The sequence below is a fragment of the Ambystoma mexicanum genome, chromosome 8 (assembly GCF_040938575.1).
Source record: "Ambystoma mexicanum isolate Mex_15411 chromosome 8, UKY_AmexF1_1, whole genome shotgun sequence".
NCBI lineage: Eukaryota > Metazoa > Chordata > Amphibia > Caudata > Ambystomatidae > Ambystoma > Ambystoma mexicanum.
The window spans coordinates 1615410503-1615428225 of record NC_090929.1 but is presented as its reverse complement, the minus strand read 5'-3'; the positions used below and the strand labels follow the sequence as shown (position 1 = coordinate 1615428225).

General features: G+C 44.7%; 1 protein-coding gene across 1 annotated transcript in view; it reads right to left on the bottom strand.

Annotated features, from left to right (window-relative positions):
• The window catches only part of TDRD1 (tudor domain containing 1), a 2044642-nt gene that overhangs the window by 814807 nt on the left and 1212112 nt on the right, over positions 1–17723 (bottom strand). The window contains exon 17 of the mRNA XM_069611868.1: positions 9327–9437. Coding sequence (XP_069467969.1) covers positions 9327–9437 — 111 coding nt within the window. The remainder of the gene's footprint in view (positions 1–9326; positions 9438–17723) is intronic.

Below are 17723 nucleotides of genomic sequence, written 5' to 3'. Positions count from 1 at the left end.
AGCCCCCTTCTTTTGTGTGTTACACAGCACCTTCAGTGCATTGACACCGGGTTGTCTTTTAGACTTCCCACCGACTCCATTTCTGAGGCCGACTACTGTCCCACAGAAAAGCGTAAAGTTGCCATTAACTTCACTTAGGCATTTAACCACAGATCCAGTACACCCCCCATCTTACATGGAGCACTGGAAAGGGTTAATCCTTAGCCCCGTCTGTACCTCCTAGAGCATTGTTTCGCTCTTAACTTTTAGATTTGGCTGGTGGCAGTGGTATCTACCCTAACTTCGCTACCGTGATTATACTATATAAACGTGGTATTGTTTTAGGCTATTACATTAGCCTCGAACTTAAACCCGCTTCCCCAAATACTTTTTCTTTTGGCTCCGGTTGGGTTTATTCGCCATTTCTTTTTGTTAAAGTCCTTCTTGTGTTTTACTTTGCACGGCAAACCAAGTTTGCATCCTTTGTTCACTGTCTTTTGGCAGGCTTCTGCCCAGAACCCCTTCTCTAGGCGCCTGGGTGTCTAGGTGGGTTGAATGTGAGGGAAGGGTGTAGTCACCCCCTGCACAGGGTATCCTAGGAACCCCAAGTCGCACTTTGTAATGATTGGCTGAGCTGGTTGTCCGGGCCGGACAACCCGGACAACTCGCATGCTGCGTGATTGACAGCCAGGCTGTGTGAATGGGGGATTTTCACATAAAAGGCATCTCTCTTGGTCTGGAAGTCAGAGTCGCCACTGGAACTACAAGGAACCGAAAAGAAGCGGAGAAGAATTCGACTGCTGCAACTATCCCGTCCCGGTGCAGTCCTGAGCTATCTACCCTTCGACGACCAGAGAAGATCCAGTCCGGAGTCTTCTTCCCTTGAGCTTGTTGGGGATAACCAGCTCATCTTCTACAGCCAGAGGATCATCTTCGTGGTCGAAATCGCTGCACCCTGCTGTAGTGGTCCGGATAGCCATCTGAAGGGCCTCTCCTGTTTTTAAGGAGCGCACCTTTTATTCACCGTTGCTGCTGCCGACTTCAGTCCTGTGTGGTGCAGTCCCCTCCAGACGTCCTCCTTTGGATCGAAGCTCCAGGATCCGAGGGTCTGCAGGAAACTACCAGGAACAACTGCCGTGGCACCAGCCTCCTCCCTTGAATAAGGTACTGTGTTCTGCTCGAGGAATTTGGGTGAATCCCTTTTTTCTTCGCCTCCAAGGCTTGCTCTCGTCTTCCCTCCTTCTTATAACTTTTGCTTCCTCTGTTGACTATGCCGAATCGTGAACTATCTGACTGTGATCCTCGACAACAGGAACCCAGTTCCACGCGACACTGGCTCTGGCCTATTGACTCTTGAATGTCTGCTAAGAGTGTTCTCTAATTCTGTCTGCCTTGACAAAAGTATTGCCTATGATTTTTGCCCCCAACTCTCTCTGGGTATCTCAGGTGCTAAGTGTGTTTTTGCCCCGGTAACATTTCTTGCCACGGATTCGCATTTCTTTAGTAAGACCGAACTGTCAGTACTGTCAAAAAGTGATCGCAAGTGTATTCCCGGTAACGTCTTTTGTTTCATAACACCGGTCCGCTAAAACACAGAGTACTTACCTTGAAGTATACCGTACAAAGTGAATTGGTTAGTTGTAGTGTATTTTACGTGTGGTTTCCGAATTAATAGAAGTGTTGCGTTTATAACAAATGGTTTAAATATAAATGTACTTATATTTTTTACCTGAAACCTTGAATCGGTGTTTGCTCGAGTCACAGTAATTGTGGTCCCTTTGTGTAATCTCTGCTACTGCTCATATACTCTTGTGATAAGCTTGGCTGCTCCGCTACTGCTACCACTTTAACATAGTAGAACAAGTTACTTCTTACCTTGTAACGTTCTTTCGATGGGATGTTCCTCCGACGTATTCCTTATCTTAGATATCTCTTTCCAGCTCTGCTGGACTCGGAATTTTTTCCTCTAGAGGGCACTGCGCGTCAACGTCCGCCGAGTCGATGTCTCTCGACAGCCGCCGTATCGACGTCGACGTCATCCTGCCTATAAAGGCCGCGCGCAGCGTCCGTTGCTCAGTTCCGTTTTGTAGCCCACAATAATTCTTTCTGGACTAGACTAATCACCCAGAAGGAGAGTAAGCTGCAACAACAAGGGAAGTAGTACTGCGGGGATGGATAGGAGGGTCGATAAGGAATACGTCGGAGGAACATCCCATCGAAAGAACGTTACAGGCTAAGAAGTAACTTGTTCTTCGAAGGGATTGTGTCCTCCGACGTATTCCTTATCTTAGATAGGCTCCCATAGCAGTATTCTGTTATTGGAGGTGGGAGTACTGACTTCATGCTTCCTCTTATTGATGAATAGAGCGCAATACTGCCCTTCCAAACCTAGTCTGTTGACTGGAGGAGGAATCCAAGTTGTAAAACCGTGTAAAGGTATGGACGGACGACCATGTGGCAGCCGCACATATGTCTCTAACCGGCACTCCTCTTTTGAGGGCTGATGAAGCTGCGATACACCTCTGGTCGAATGAGCCCTAAGATTTTGAGGGGGCTCTTTTCCTGCCAGTTTATAACATTCCAAAATGGCTAAAATGATCCAGCTGGAAATGGTCTGCTTAGTTATCGGTAACCCCAGCTTGTGACCTGTGTAGCCTACAAACAGCTGGTCTGCTTGTCTTATCCTAGCCAGTCTACTAATGTAAAAACTTAAAGCCCTTCTTGGGTCCAGCCTGTGTAACCTCTCTTCCTCTTTCCCCGGATGGGGAGGAGGATAGAAAGATGGAAGGGTAATCTTCTGAGTGATATCAAATTCAGAAACCACCTTTGGGAGGAAATTAGGCTTCACTTGCAGAACAACTTTGTCTTTGTGAAAGATTGTATGAGGGGGTTTACAAGAAAGAGCTTGTAACTCGCTCACCCTTCTAGCAGATATAAGTGCTATTAATAAAACAGTCTTAAGGGTAAGAAATCTTAACGAACAAGAGTGGAGTGGTTCGAAAGGTGTGCCCATCAGGAAAGTTAGGACTAAGTTTAAATCCCATAGGGGAACCTGGAATGGTCTTGGGGAATAAACGTTAGTTAACCCCTTTAGAAACTGTATTACCAAGGGTAACTTGAAATAGGATGTTTCTTCCGCAGTGCGCTTAAAGATGGATAGCGCTGCGAGATAGCCCTTGATGGTGCCAACTTGAAGGCCTGAATTCGCTAAATAAAGTAGGAAGGACAAAACCATTGGTGTACCACATGAAAAGGGATCGATATTCTTTTCTCTACACCAGCTGCAAAATCTGTTCCAACGGCAGCGGTATAAAGATTTTGTTGCTGGCCTTCTTGCCCAAAGCAACACCTCCATAACATCATCAGGAAGGTCCCAATCCTTGTACCTCAGCCTTTCAGAAGCCAAGCGTGAAGGTTGAGGGTTTTCATGTCTGGATGGAGAACCTGACCTCCCTTCTGTGAGAGCAGATTCTCTCTGAGTGGAAGTCGAATTGGAGGGCAGATGGACAAGTCTAGAAGGTCCGGGTACCACGTTCTCCTGGCCCAATCCGGGGCAATTAGGATCATGGTTTTCCGGAATCTTCTCAACCTCCTGATCACTTGAGGAATGACAGGGACCGGTGGAAACGCGTACAGAAGCGGAAACTCCCAGTCCACTATGAACGCGTCTCCCAGAGCTCCTCTCGGGGGAAATTCCCTTGAACAGAACAGATCGCACTTCCTGTTGATACTGGTGGCAAACAGATCCACCCGAGGGGTTCCCCAAAGGGCGAAGATCTCTTGAAGGACTTCCTGAGCTAGTTCCCACTCGTGGGAGACTGTGCTCTGCCTGCTCAGAGCGTCCGCTGTCAAGTTCTTCTCTCCGGCTAGGTGAACTGCCGATAGAGATTCCTTCTTGGATTGCCCAAAACCAGAGCTGCATCGCCTCTCTGCACAGAGGTAGTGGATCCTACGCCTCCTCTTTTGTTGAGGTAATGCATGGCCACTATGTTGTCCGTCATTATCAGGACATTCTTTCCTTGTACAGATGGCAGAAAAGCCTTCAGCGCAAGTCTGATGGCCCTCAGCTCTAACAGGTTGATATGTAGTCTGGACTCCGATGGAGACCAACGACCGCTGATGGTCAAGTCGTTGGCATGGGCTCCCCACTCCATGAGTGAGGCATCCGTGACTACTGTTATCTCCGGCCAGGGTTGCCATAACTGCTCTCCTTTCAGAATGTTCTCCTGACAGGCCCACCACTGAAGGTCTCGAGCCACCCTGTTGGGAACCTGAAGAAGATCTGTCATTCTCCCTGAGAATTGTGACCACTGAGTTCTCAGTGCCCACTGGAGGGATCTCATTCTCAGGCGAGCCTCTGGCACTAGGAAAATGCAGGATGCCATGAGGCCTAGCAACCTCAAAAAGTCGAAGGCTGGGAGACGTTGGGCATTTTGAAACTTGGTAACCATCTGTAGAATATCTTGAGCCCTCACCTCTGGTGGCGAGGCTTTTCCCAGGGAAGTGTCCAGGATCGCTCCGATGAACTGGAGTCTCTGCGATGGTATCATTTGTGACTTCTTAAAATTGAGGGAGAAGCTCAGTCTGTGAAGGGAGTGGCAAACATGATCTAGCTGGATCTGAGCTTGTTCCGAAGATACAGCTCTGATCAACCAATTGTCCAGGTAGGGGTAGACGTGAATCCCTTCCCTCCTTAGACTTGCAGCCACTACCGACATTAACTTGGTGAAGACCCTCGGGGCGGAGGTCAGCCCAAATGGCAGCACTCGAAATTGATAATGAGAGTTGCCAATTGCGAACCTCAGGTATTTCCTGTGTTTGAGATGGATTGGCACATGGAAATAAGCGTCCTGAAGGTCCAGAGATACCAACCAGTCCTGGAACTGAAGGACCTGAAGGATCTGAGAAAGAGTTACCATCTTGAATTTGTCTTTCCTGAGGAATTTGTTCAATTCTCGCAAGTCCAAGATGGGTCTCAGTCCTCCGTCTTTCTTTGGAATGAGAAAGTAAAGGGAGTACCAGCCCTTGTTGCTCTCCGCTACAGGTACATGTTCTATGGCACCTTTCTCTAGCAGGTCTAAAATTTCCTGCAAGAGGAGCGGATCTGGAGCTTTTTGAGAGCTGATCCCCGGTGGATGACTCTGAGGTATGCGTAGGAGAGGCAGGCGTAACCTTGTGCAACTGTCCCCAATGCCCAAGCATCTGACGTGATAGCCTGCCATTCCGCCAGATGTTGAGTTAACCTGCCTCCTACAGGTGTCTTGTGAGGGAAGTCCTCAGAGTGGTTTTGGGGCGGCTGATGCAGATGCCGATGGTAAAGAGGCACCTGCTGTTGCTGCGGCTTTTGAATATCTACCCCGTCCACCTCGGGTAGTTCTTCTTTGTCCCCTTTGAGCCGGTCGTCCTCTACCTCTTCCGAATGCGGAGTAGAAGCGAAAGGTCTTGCCTCTCGCAGAGGTTCCTGTGGGACGAAAAGGTGCCTGACGGATTGCAGCGCCTAGGGATTTTGCTGCTGCCTTTGATGTTTGCAGTTTTTCTAAACTGTCATCCGCCTTTATCCCAAACAAAGAAGAGCCATCAAATGGCATGTTCAAGAGCCTGGCTTGCACATCTGGGGCAAAACCAGACTTTCTCAACCAAGCAAATCTCCTGGTTGTTGTACTTGCCGCCATTGCTCTGCTGATACTGTCAGCCGAATCAATGCCCGTCTGGAGGGATTCGCAAATAGCGTCTTTACCGTCCTTTATGATATTTAGGAACGCCTCCCTTTCTTCTCCCTCCGGGATGCAGTCAGCCGCTGTAGAAGCACACTCCCAAAGTGTATGGCTAAATCTAGCAAGGGTGCAAGTAGCATTAATAGATTTTAACGCCATGCTACATGCCGAAAAGACTTTTAGCCATAGCATCATATTTTTTTATCGTCCCTGTCCTGTGGGACGGAAGGGTAAGCAGTCTTGATGTCAGTAGAAGATGCTGCCTGTACCACCAGACTTTCTGGGGATGGGTGTTTGGACAAAAACTCTGGGTCTGCAGAAGATACCCTGTATTTAGTAGACAATTTTGTATTTACTGCCGGGACGACATCTGGGGTTTCCCAGTTCGTCATGATTTTCCTTTGAAGAGCTTTATGAAAAGGTAGTACAGGATCCTCCTGTGGACCTTTATCAAGAATATCCGTGAGGTCATCCTGTTGGAAAGCCTGTGAAGGTGTTGACCACCCCATAAATTCTGTGATCCTGGCCATTAAGGCTCTATAGGGGGTTTCAGCATGCTCCCCCGGGTCTGGCCTAGCGGACTCCACCTCAGGGGAAGTGTCTAAACCACTTGCCTCATTCTAAGGAATCATGGAGTTCCTTTAATCTGCGTTCCTCTGAGGATAACTCCTCTTGAACTGGGGTTGCAGATCCCTGCAACTCAAATGTCTCTTCTTGGTCAGATAGTTCTCCCTCTTCCATAATTGAGGACATTGTTCTCAATTGGTCTGAACTCACAAAGGGTGTGAAACCCATCTCCAAGGCAGAGGGTGCCAAACTTGTTGTAATCGGCCTCTAAAACATCGATATCGTCGACGCCGAAGGCTTCGAATGTGGCGTCGAAAACAAAGGCGGAGGCCTCGAGGTCCTCGATAGAATTGGAATTCTGCTTGAGGATGTCGACAATCTTGATGACATCGCCATCGAAGGCCCGGGAATAGCCACTGGGTGCGCCGCAACCGTGACTTTCCTTGGCGTCAACGCCGGTGTTGAGGATGGCGTCGAGTCGACAGACCTGTGTGTCGAAGGTCCCTTCGACAACGGCGTCGAAGACACCGACCTCGGCATCGACGGAACCTTCGAAGAAGGATTCGAGGTTTGCTTTACTCGAGGGTTCGTGACGCGCTCGAGAAGCTTCCTTCGCCGGGTACTGCGACTCGCAGCGTTTTGGACCTTCGGGTCTTTCGACCAGAGCATCGCTCTCGGCAGTCTTCGAGGGGGTCGAGGCCGCTTTCTCGAAGACGCTCATCATATTTTTTCGGAATTCCTCCCATTCAGCCCGGGAACTATGTTTCGTGGGGCAAGGGATTCTCTTAGGTGAAACAGAGGAAGAGGAGGACGAAGAAGGGGATCTTCGACGTCTCCTCTTCGAGTGCTTCGATCTCGAGGAGTGATGGGACCCGCTTCGAGACCTGGAGCGCGAATGGTGATGAGGAGACGAATGTCTCGACTTCGTCGAGGAAGAAGAAGCTTTAGAAGTCTTACCTTTTTCCAGCTTCCCCCTACGCTTCTTCAGGGCCTTAGCTGTCATGGACATACAGTCCTCGCACTCCGAACAATGGTGTTCAGCTCCCAAACACCACAGACAAACTCTGAGGGTCAGTCAGCGACATCTTTTTTCCACAGTCTCTGCATTTTTTAAAGCCGGACCGAGGGGTCGTCGGTTCCGACGAGGAAGCCATCGAGTATGGATCGAATATCTCGAGGAAATTGGATTAATTCTCTACGAAACTGAGCAACGATATTCCGAGGCACTGAGTAAGCGCGGAAAAACGGAACTGAGCAACGGACGCTGCGCGCGGCCTTTATAGGCAGGATGACGTTGATACGGCGGCTGTCGAGGGACATCGACTCGGCGGACGTCGACGCGCAGCGCCCTCTAGAGAAAACATTTCCGAGGCCAGCAGAGCTGGAAAGAGATATCTAAGATAAGGAATACGTCGGAGGACACAATCCCTTCGAAGTACAGGCTTGTACCAAAGGTAAACTTGTATTGCCACCTGTAGTCTTAATTGTGTGTAGTGGTCCCTAAGGGCACTGCACAGGAGTCTGCCTAACAGTCCTTCTACAGACAGCCCGATTTTAGGGAAATAGTGTCTCCTCTTAGGGCCATCGTCCAGTAGGTCTTTGAATTCATACTGGATCTTCGGAAGTGAAGGGGCAGGACAACCCCAAGGTTTCGACTAACTTCACCATCAAGGATGAAGTGTCTATGGGCATACACTGGGTGTCAGCAGGGAGCATGGCTGTCTCAGTTGTGGTATCTAGATCACCCTGCTCCCCAAAAACTTCTCGGATGGAGGTGTTCCTGACCAAATGGCACCGGATCCCCTTCCTCGTCATTGATGTCCTCCAATTGGGACATGTATGCTCTCCTGAGAGCAGGATTAACCACACAACCGGCATCAAAGGCACCATGTGAGGAGGGGTCTACATCCCAAGACAGAATGGTGTGACCTTTTCACGTGACCTTGACGCGTCCGATACAAAGTTCCCAGCCAGCTTTTAGTTTATCTGAGCGCATTGGGAACCGTCAGCTAGGCCAAAACCTTCAGCACAGAGGCAGTGACCAATGGTGCCAAAGATGTCAAGCATCTTCGTTCTGAACACCTCCCATTCCTTAGGAGTAGAGGATGGAGCGGTTGCTACTCTTCAATGATAAAGAATAATGGTGCCTCAAACAACCGTTAGGGGGGAAAAGTACCTTTTGCAGTGTTTTTTCTTTTTCTAGTCCTTTCGGACAGGTGATCGTCCCTCAGTGCCGTGGTCTGCAATTAGCGAACTCAAACAGGTCCCTTTATCAGCTCTCTCCTTGTCGAGGTTGGTAAAGAATTTCACCTCACATTCCGGCAGGACCTTTGGTGCATCTACTGATACGACGCGCAATCCTGTGTGCCGTGACCCTCTCCTAGACAATAAATGCAAATGGGTTCTAGATCTGAAAATGACATACGACACCTGCAATCCATGCAGGGTATGAAACTCGAGGACTGTCGGATTCAGCATCACATCTAACAATGGAGAACAAGAAGGAATTCATTTGAGAAAATCAAACGCGTTTTAAAGGGGGGTTTTCCTGAAGCAAGCAGAGTGTGCAGTGAAAACAAACTAAGGTCACAGGGTGTGACACCTCGATATATACAGACTCCAAACGTCATGCCCAGAGCGGAGCATGTTCAGTCAGGAGGAGCCGATGCAGAGCTGCACTGTGTCATCTGGAGGCGGAAAAGTTTCCAGAGAGCAACTGCTCAGGGATAAGAGATATCAAATATGAGGACTCTGTGGGAGTAAAGAATCCATTAGAAGGAGAAGCGTGCTAATTGCTGGCCATCATGTGTCGCAATATCATCGTTCATGCTGTTTGCGCACAAAGGAGAGCTTAACGTACCAAAATTAGAGCTAACCAAAACTAAAATTTGATGCATGTACACAAAATGCAAAAATTACAAAGTATGAGGATTCTTACAATACCTCACCCTCACAAGCACAGTTTTAAATCCTAAAATCAATGAAGGATATTATGGATACACTACCTACCCAGAGACAAGCAATCCATTACACAAGTTTAGTAAGGATGACAAGAAAACTACCCACCTGAAAAGAAAGCACAGCAAAAATCTCCCTTGAGTAGTTTAGAGGTATTGTTTTGCATTGTCTGACAATATTCGGCCAACACCTTGTTCAATTCAATTAGCGCATATACATCTGTAAATCAATAAAAATGAGGAATTACAAAAAAAAAATGTTTTAAAAACACAAGTACATATTGCTAAGTAGGGTGAAACAGTTTTCAATCCCTTTGCCCCAACTCATCCATGATAAGTCTGTTCAATATAAGAAGACGGGAGCATTTTCATAGAGCATGCAGTAAATACAATTTGGATGCCTGAGCCCTGCCATTTGGCAGATCTGCCTGCTTCCCTTGGCACAGTTCCTTTTATATTACTATATACTAAGGTGAAATAGCTACTTAACTACCCTCATTTTCTTTCTGATGACTAGAGAATTCCACATTGTTTAAAATATCCCTGTAGAATTTAAAAAACGTAATGGGCTCTGCACCAGCTCCATCACATTATCTTGGCAACAGCAGCAGCAGATATAGTGCTCTCCGCATATAAGTGAAGATGCAAGAGTCCAATGGCCTCAGTTTACAGCAATTTTCCATAGTCAACGATGATTTAACTAGCAATTTGCTTGAAGCAATGGGAGGTGTGAAGAGTTACATATTTGATTTAATGAGGTGGGAATGGTGTTACCCTAAAAGCCAGGGACCACCATTCCACTCTGTGAGGAAGGCCATGGAGAAGGTATTTTTATTTTTTATTTTATTTGATTTAGTTGAAAAAACAACTTTTCGAATACAGATTTATATGTTACAAAGAATTCTATAAAAATCAAACTCAAAATCATAAGTTCATCATATAATCATAAAAATATAAAATTTTAACATCAAATCTTGATATTGTTTGTTTAACTCAAACTCATCCGATTATATTACATTCACCAAAATTATAAAATAAACCTAGACTTTGCTGTAGATTAACATACACAAAATAAACTATATAGGCTTTGTTCATAATATGTATTCCTCTAATAAGACACAATCTAAAAATTGAATTATCGCTTTCATTACTACCATTCTCTCTGTTGAGAACAACATATGCCAGAACTTATCCTTGCCTTCATCGTTGTATAGACATAAAAGATTTTTGAAATGTAACATTCTTTGAGCTTTGAATTTATGACATGACACCACTAAGTGCTGCAGGTTCTCCTTTTCGGTATTCACCCTACAAAAACGACAATAATTCAGAGAAGGTTTGATGGCTTTTCTTCTCGCCAGAATTTCCAATGTGGGCCAAGGATTTAGCCTAAATCTTAAAAATGCGTTTCTTAACATTGCGGAGGGACACTTTATTAAGTAAGGGGCCATGCACCGCACCATTTTATAACCAAAATAATCACTATTAAAATCTTTATTTTCATGCAGTTTGCTCTATTTTTCATCCAGTCCCATTGATATGATTTCACCTTGGCTCGGGATGGGTTAGCTGTCAGCAAAGGTATGGTAACATCGGCTTCAGCCATAGCATCAGTCACACACTTGCGCCATCTCATAGAGAAAATATTGGAAGAAGCCAATAACTGTTGGGGTATCACACACAGGATATTGTTAGCGTCAATACTTAGCAGGCACTTACGAAGTAGACTGCACATACGCCAGAGTAAGCGAGTTGTTAATGAGACCAAGCCTAGCTCATGACGAAGAATAGGCATTGGTGTGCAGTTCGGAAGCTTTAGTATTAATTTCCAAAAGCGGGCTTCTAGGGAATTACACATTTTTGTTTGATAATGTGGCTTAGCCTCTGCTCCATATAATAACACTGGGATGACTTTTTGTTCATAGAACAACAAGACATGTTTGTAAGTGAATTTGCCAAATTTAAAAACTAGGATTTTCGCCTGGGAAATTAATGTATTCATTTTATTTGAGATATCATGAGTAGGTAATGTTCGTTAATTTATCATACACAAATAGTCCAAGGTATTTGTATTCTGATAAAATTGAGTTCAACCTTTTGTAAAGTCCATACAATGTTATTTTGTTTCAGTTGCCTTAAGTTTTTGCAAATTAACACCTGAGATTTTTCATGATTGATTTCTAGGTTATTGACTTGAACAAAATCTCCCAGTGCATTCAACAGATTTTGGAGGCCTTTTGGGGTTTGAGACAGTAATATCAAATCATCAGCGTAAAGCCTCCAAGGTATGCGCTGATTTCCCAATTTTGGAGGGTCTTGTAACGCTCACCTGATTCCCGTAGAGGCGCCGGTCTTGACTGGGCGTATACCGTATCTTCAAAGGTGATGTGTAACACACGGCTGGCTCTTTGGGCTGGACCTCTGTGCACTGTATGTCTGACTCGAAGGGTAAGATGTCTGCAGATAGAAAATATGGGATTAATGAACTGGGTTATTGAATGTCTCTCTCTTCTTCCCTTTCTCTTCTCCTGTAGAACCCCAAAGGTTAACGCTCTCACCTTAGGTAAGTGAACGCCGTGCTCTCCATCTGCCTCGGGGCAGGGTGCTGTAACCAGTTTCTTCAATGAATAAGGGGAGCAGGCCTCTTGACTTCAGAGGACTGCTGTCTGTCGTTTACTGCACGAACGGTAAGTTTCGAGTAATTCTAATGTCTTTAAAAGTCTTTAGAAGTGAGTTGAAGATGGAGCCCGTGTGATGAATAGAAGCGCCTGGAAGCACGTAAGTAAGTGCTTGTTGCCTGCTTCACGATGCGCTCTAACTGTCTTTTTATTTTGCAGGTACAAGTTTGGAGCGGCTGCAGGGTGCCGGAATATCCACTGGGTTAGATGTGGAAAGGAGTAATGGCACGTGAGTATTAAAGTACCCCAATGTCTTTAAACGCACCTTGTTTTGTCTTTCAGATGCGGGATGCAGCGCCGAAGGCCTCCGGAGCGTGCAAAGAGTTGGTAAGCCTTTGTCTTTCAGATGCCAGAATGCAGCGCGAGGCGTTGGTGACAGCCGATGGACCAGGTAAGTGAAGCGCTGTCACTGAAGACCGTAATGCTAACCTGTTCTTTCTTGTCTTTATAGGTGTTGCTGAAGACTGGATTCAGGATGGTAAGCCTTTTTCCATAGGCCCAGGATCAGATGCAGAAGACACGATGAGCGTTCTGCTGCAGAGCATGCAGAATAACGCAAAGCAAGATTCATCCATCGGGTGTGGTTTAAATAGCCTCCTGTAGTGCTTAGGTGTCTCCTTCCACAGCCACGCCTAGGTAAGAAAAGAGTTCCTGCTTTCCAGAAGAGTTCCAGTGTTCTGAACCTAGGGAGTGGCTCCTGCCCCACCCAACAGGAAAAGTAGTTCCAAACAGAAGAGGATCAGAGGCTCAACTGGCAGGCAAGTAAGCAGCATGGTCTGCTGCAGGTAAGTCCACCCAAGCATTATGAGACCGGCGCTTCCAGCGCTGGGACTGGGCATATTTATGAGCCTGGTGCCACTGGCGCCAGGACTGGGTCCAAAAGGTCCCAATTGGGACTGGTTGGCACTCGGAACCTGGGTTATGGATCTGCTTCCAAGGGAGTTGGGAAAACCCTGACCTTTTGGAAGCAGAGATCATGACAGGTCTGCTGTGATGTTGAGAAAAGAAGCACCCATGTCAAGTATAAATAGATTGAATAATATCGAGGCCATTATACAACCTTGTTTCAAGCCACGTAAGGTATTGAAGGCTGCTAAAAGAAGACCTTCATAAAACAATCTTACTTGCATGGTAGTATCAGTATGCAACTGTTTGATTAGGGCTAATAATGATGGTGGACAGCCATAAGCTTCTAATTTGATGTATAATACATTCCTATCAACACAGTCAAAGGCAGTACGAAAATCAATAAATGCCAGGTATAAAGGTTGATTTCTAATGGCACTTTGTGATTGAATCATATTAAGTGTAATTATATTAGGAATAGTTCCTAGCCCACTGACAACACCCGCTTGCAAAGGGTCTCTCTTCCCGTTGTTTGCTGACCAGTTGTTGAGCTCTCTTAGAATGATACGAGCAAATATTTTTCCCGGGGCATCTAACAATGATATTGGCCGATAACTAGCCGGATTTGCTCGATCACATTTCTTGTAAATAGTTATTGTAATAGAACATTTCCAAGATTGTGGTATTTTTTGAGATAGTAGCATATCATCAAACATTATCAATAAGATGTCTGCCAACATTTCCGGGAATTGTTTCAGTACATAGTTGGAAAGTCCATCCTGACCTGGAGCTCTTGAATGACTACTTTTATGGATATAATAAAGTATGTCATCCCGGTCATAATTGAGACTGAAACGAGATTTCCCTGCTCGACTTTCATCCGATATCGTCGAGATAGGTAGGCTGTATAGTTTTTTCATAATATTCAATCCACTCTTGTTCTGTAATTGTATTAGCTTGTACCTCCACTTGGCTACCGGCTGTACTTGATTTATTAAAGCAGATGTATAGGCAGAGTTTTTACTGGATAATCTGCTCAGCATATTACTGCCATCTTCTTGATACATTTTAGATTTCATACCTTTTATCAAATTTTTCTATCTTGTCTTAATCTGTATTAATGTCTTATCTCTGATATCAGAAGGTAGTCTTAAGGCATCCCGTTTCAGTTGTCTCATCCTGGATTTCATTTTTTTGACTTCATGGTTAAAGTCATGCAAATGTGGAGTTTGTTTTGTCTTCATGAAAACAGAGGTTGGTTGAAATAATTGCATCAACTCCGGGTAGACAATACAAGAATTTTGCACATCACATTTAGCTTGCGAAAGTGTGGTGGAGTAGCATGTTCTAAAAGCATGCAATGTTACCTCCGACCATATTAGTCTATTACGCGTAGCATTCACTGATATTTTCCCTGGAAACGTTTTACATGGGGTTACCTCATTCAAATTTCTGTACGTCCATGAGAGACTTAGCATGTTATGATCCCTTAGATCAGAATCTATCACTTCTAAAGGTTGCAATTTGAGAGAACAAGGCCTTGTCAACATATACGAAATTTATAGTTAAGCTAGACCCTCTATGCAAGGTCGCTTTGGGTGGAATGTCTGATGACCGGGATCCATTGAGCATAATCAGATTTCTGGATCTCTGTTTGTTCCATTTGGATAATCTTGCTTATTCTAAAAATAGATTTGAATCAAGGCAATGTAAATTAAGATCGCCTGCAAGTATTATATGGCAATAATTGTTTTCCTGGGCTACTCGATTCAGGGCTTCTGTCATGTCAGAAACCTGTCATCACTCATTCCACTCGGATTCCAATATACAATATACATGTATTACTGCATATACATCTGCATATACATCCTGATTCAACCTTAGCTTGATCATTTGAAGAAATGGATTTGGGGCGAACCAGTTCTGTGGAATTGAGTGTAAATCCTGTTTAATCGCTATAAGTAAACCAGAAGTGGGTCTTCCAAATCTGGCCTTCTTAGCAGGAACTAAAAAGATCACATAATTATTCCAAAACGGCAGAGTCGAAAGCCAAGTTTCTTGTAACAGAATATCATATTTTGTCAGTGTGGAGGCCTTATTGTTTAACAAATGCTTAAAGCCTCTCGAATTTTAACTGACTAAGGACAAAGTCTTGCAATTGGCTGGAGCTAACTAATTAATGGTGACTGTTGAACCAGATTTGCAAGGAGTGCGATTTGAGGACTGCTGTTTCTCAACATTATTCCTTGATGAAGACCCATGAGGAATGTGATCATTGATTTGGTTCTCTGAGTGTGTGAGGCCCGTTGCGAGAACAAAACCAATTTCAAAAAGATGTGATCTAACCAGATGGTGTTAAGCAGCACGCTAGAGTTCGACCATATTTTAACAGAGGTTCTTTTCAATTAGTCCACACATTCAACCAGTTCCAAATCAATTGTTCCTATACCATCTAAAGCTGGAATTTCACTAAAGATTGATAGAACCGAAGATCGATTCAGACTGTATTGTGTACAAGGCAAAGGCCGACATGACAATGTAAGGGAATATATTGCTGGCCTTTTTGTTGATTGGAGCATTAGTTGAGCTTGATGAATTGCCAAGTTCACATCTTGCTTTACTTGTTCTTTTTGGGGTTTTGTATCTTCCATCATTTGTGATGGAGTTGCTTTAATTAGTTGTTTAAGATCAAAATCAGATATAGAATGATTTGTTGAACTTTTAAGATTTAATTCCCCCACTTGTGTATCAGATAATCCAGAGGTATCTTTCTCTCGTGTAGTGGAGTTTCTTAAGATTGACTTGGGTTCTTGGATTAGATGGATCCCATCAACTTTGTGATCATTTACTTTGATTTCAGGGTTCACATATCTTTATCATATGGGCAAAAACTAAGTTTTTTGGACAGGATGCACAGTCATATAGGCGCCCACTTCATAACGTATCTCTCTCTGGCGCAAGGTCAGTGTGTCACTCGCATTACTTAACTGCTCTAATTCATTCGGAGCGGGTATACACTTGTCTGATGCTACTGTTACAGCTCCACCAATTCGTCTAGGGGCTGATAGGGCTGCACCTTATTCGCACTATTTGTTAGGAGTGATTGCTGTTTTAGTGACTAACATATTTTTTTGTTATAGCTTTGGAGGCTGTAACTGCAGCCGATTTTGTTTGAGATAGATTTTTAATAAATTGTTTCGATTGTGATGATTATGTTCGTTTAACATTTTTGACATTCTGAGGTTTCTTTACTTGCTCAGTTTTTTTCTTGTTTCGTTTGTCAGGTAATTCTGCATTCTAATCACATATCCGTGAGAACACAGGATAATTTATTTTAGATTTTTCTGTTAATAGAGTTTGGTTCTCAATGGGAATTTCTTCAACAACAGATGGAATTGGTTTGCTCTGTTGTTCAGCAATTGGTGTTAGAATTAAGGGCACTGCTGGGGAAATGGGGTTTGTATTATTACTTTCTTGGAGATTTTAATATAAGCGGTTGACTATTTCTCTCCTTTGGTGGAGGTACAAATCTAGCTGATTTTTCCGAAAGTCGAGATCCCAATAGGTATGTTTGTTGCCAATTTAGGATTTTTTAAAGTTGTGCATCTTGAAATGCAAGTCTAATATTAAGAGTATCAAATAAAGTAACCAAGGATTGAATCGCAAGATTCATTGCAGTCAGTGCTATTTCTGTAAGCCCATTTGTTGGAGTAATTTTTTCTATTTCCATAACTGAAGCCATTAAAGATTTTTCTAATGAAGGGGTTATGGGGAAAGTTGGAAAAGGGCTTGAGATTTTGTTCTTCGTGGAGTTGGAGCAGCAAAAGAAAGGTCCTTAATGGATTGACAAATGCTAGAGTTGGCAAACATGTCTGGTGACTTAGACAAGTTTTCAGGGAGAGTGCGTGATGAGAACTCTGTAGCATTGGAATCTAAATCTATGACTACTGGTTCCTCATGCGCACTCAAACCTACTGAATTTAATGGAATAGCAGCTGCGCCGGTTAGTACACTATGCAGAAGAGCACTGTCAGTGAGGGATACATTTTCTTCTGCAAAAATGACGGATTCGGAATCATTAGCATTTAGTTTCCCTTTTGCATTTAACCTTTTTGGTGATAACACCATGTTTTACTGAGTCCTGTTGAATTTTGGCTTCTACTGAAGACGAAGAAACAGTCTGTCAACAGGGCTCCCACGATCCGCAAAGCAGGTAAGGTTGAAATCTCTTTTCTTTGGGTTTTGCCATACGTAGTAAAGTCCTGGCAGAAGGAACAAATATCAATATTCTTGCATTCGTTCTTCCGAGTGAGCACCTTGGACTTGGTGTTGGTTGTCAGCGGAGTGGAGGAGGAGCGAACTCGTTTCAAGGGTCGCTCCAGGGAGGGGGAGGAAATGCCATTATTGGTATTTCTTTGTATCGCCGTACGAGACAACATGCCTAATGTGAGTTGGGCAATATTACGTTTCATTTTAACAAGTAAGTGAGCAAATATCTGAAAGCACCGCTCGGAACCGCAGAAGCACTGCAAGCGCGGCAAAGCGGCCAAGCGGTACTTTCAGGCACTTGCTTCGGTGCACGTGCGTTCAGGCTTATGTAGCTCCGCCTGGTTGAGATACGCAGCAAAGCCTTCTGGTAGCAGTAGTCCGGCAAATAGGTATAAATGTTCCCAAGCAGAGAAACGCAAGGTACTTGCTTCGGTGCGGTGCGAGAAGGTGTCTGAGCTGGGTCCCTCAGCCTTGTGTGTAGGAGCACTCCACCTAATGGAAAAGGACTATGGGCTACTGTGTAACGCTCACCTTGTATCCACGGGGACGTCACTCAGCCTGTTCTGACCTCTTACGACCTTGAACCCTTCCCTGGAGGCTATTCGACTGGAGACTGGGCCTGAAACACAGGATTGGTAGAGTTTAACTCCCTATTGTCTGTGTGCTTGAACCCCTTCTTCCCCGGGGTCCAACCCTTACCTTTGATCCACAGC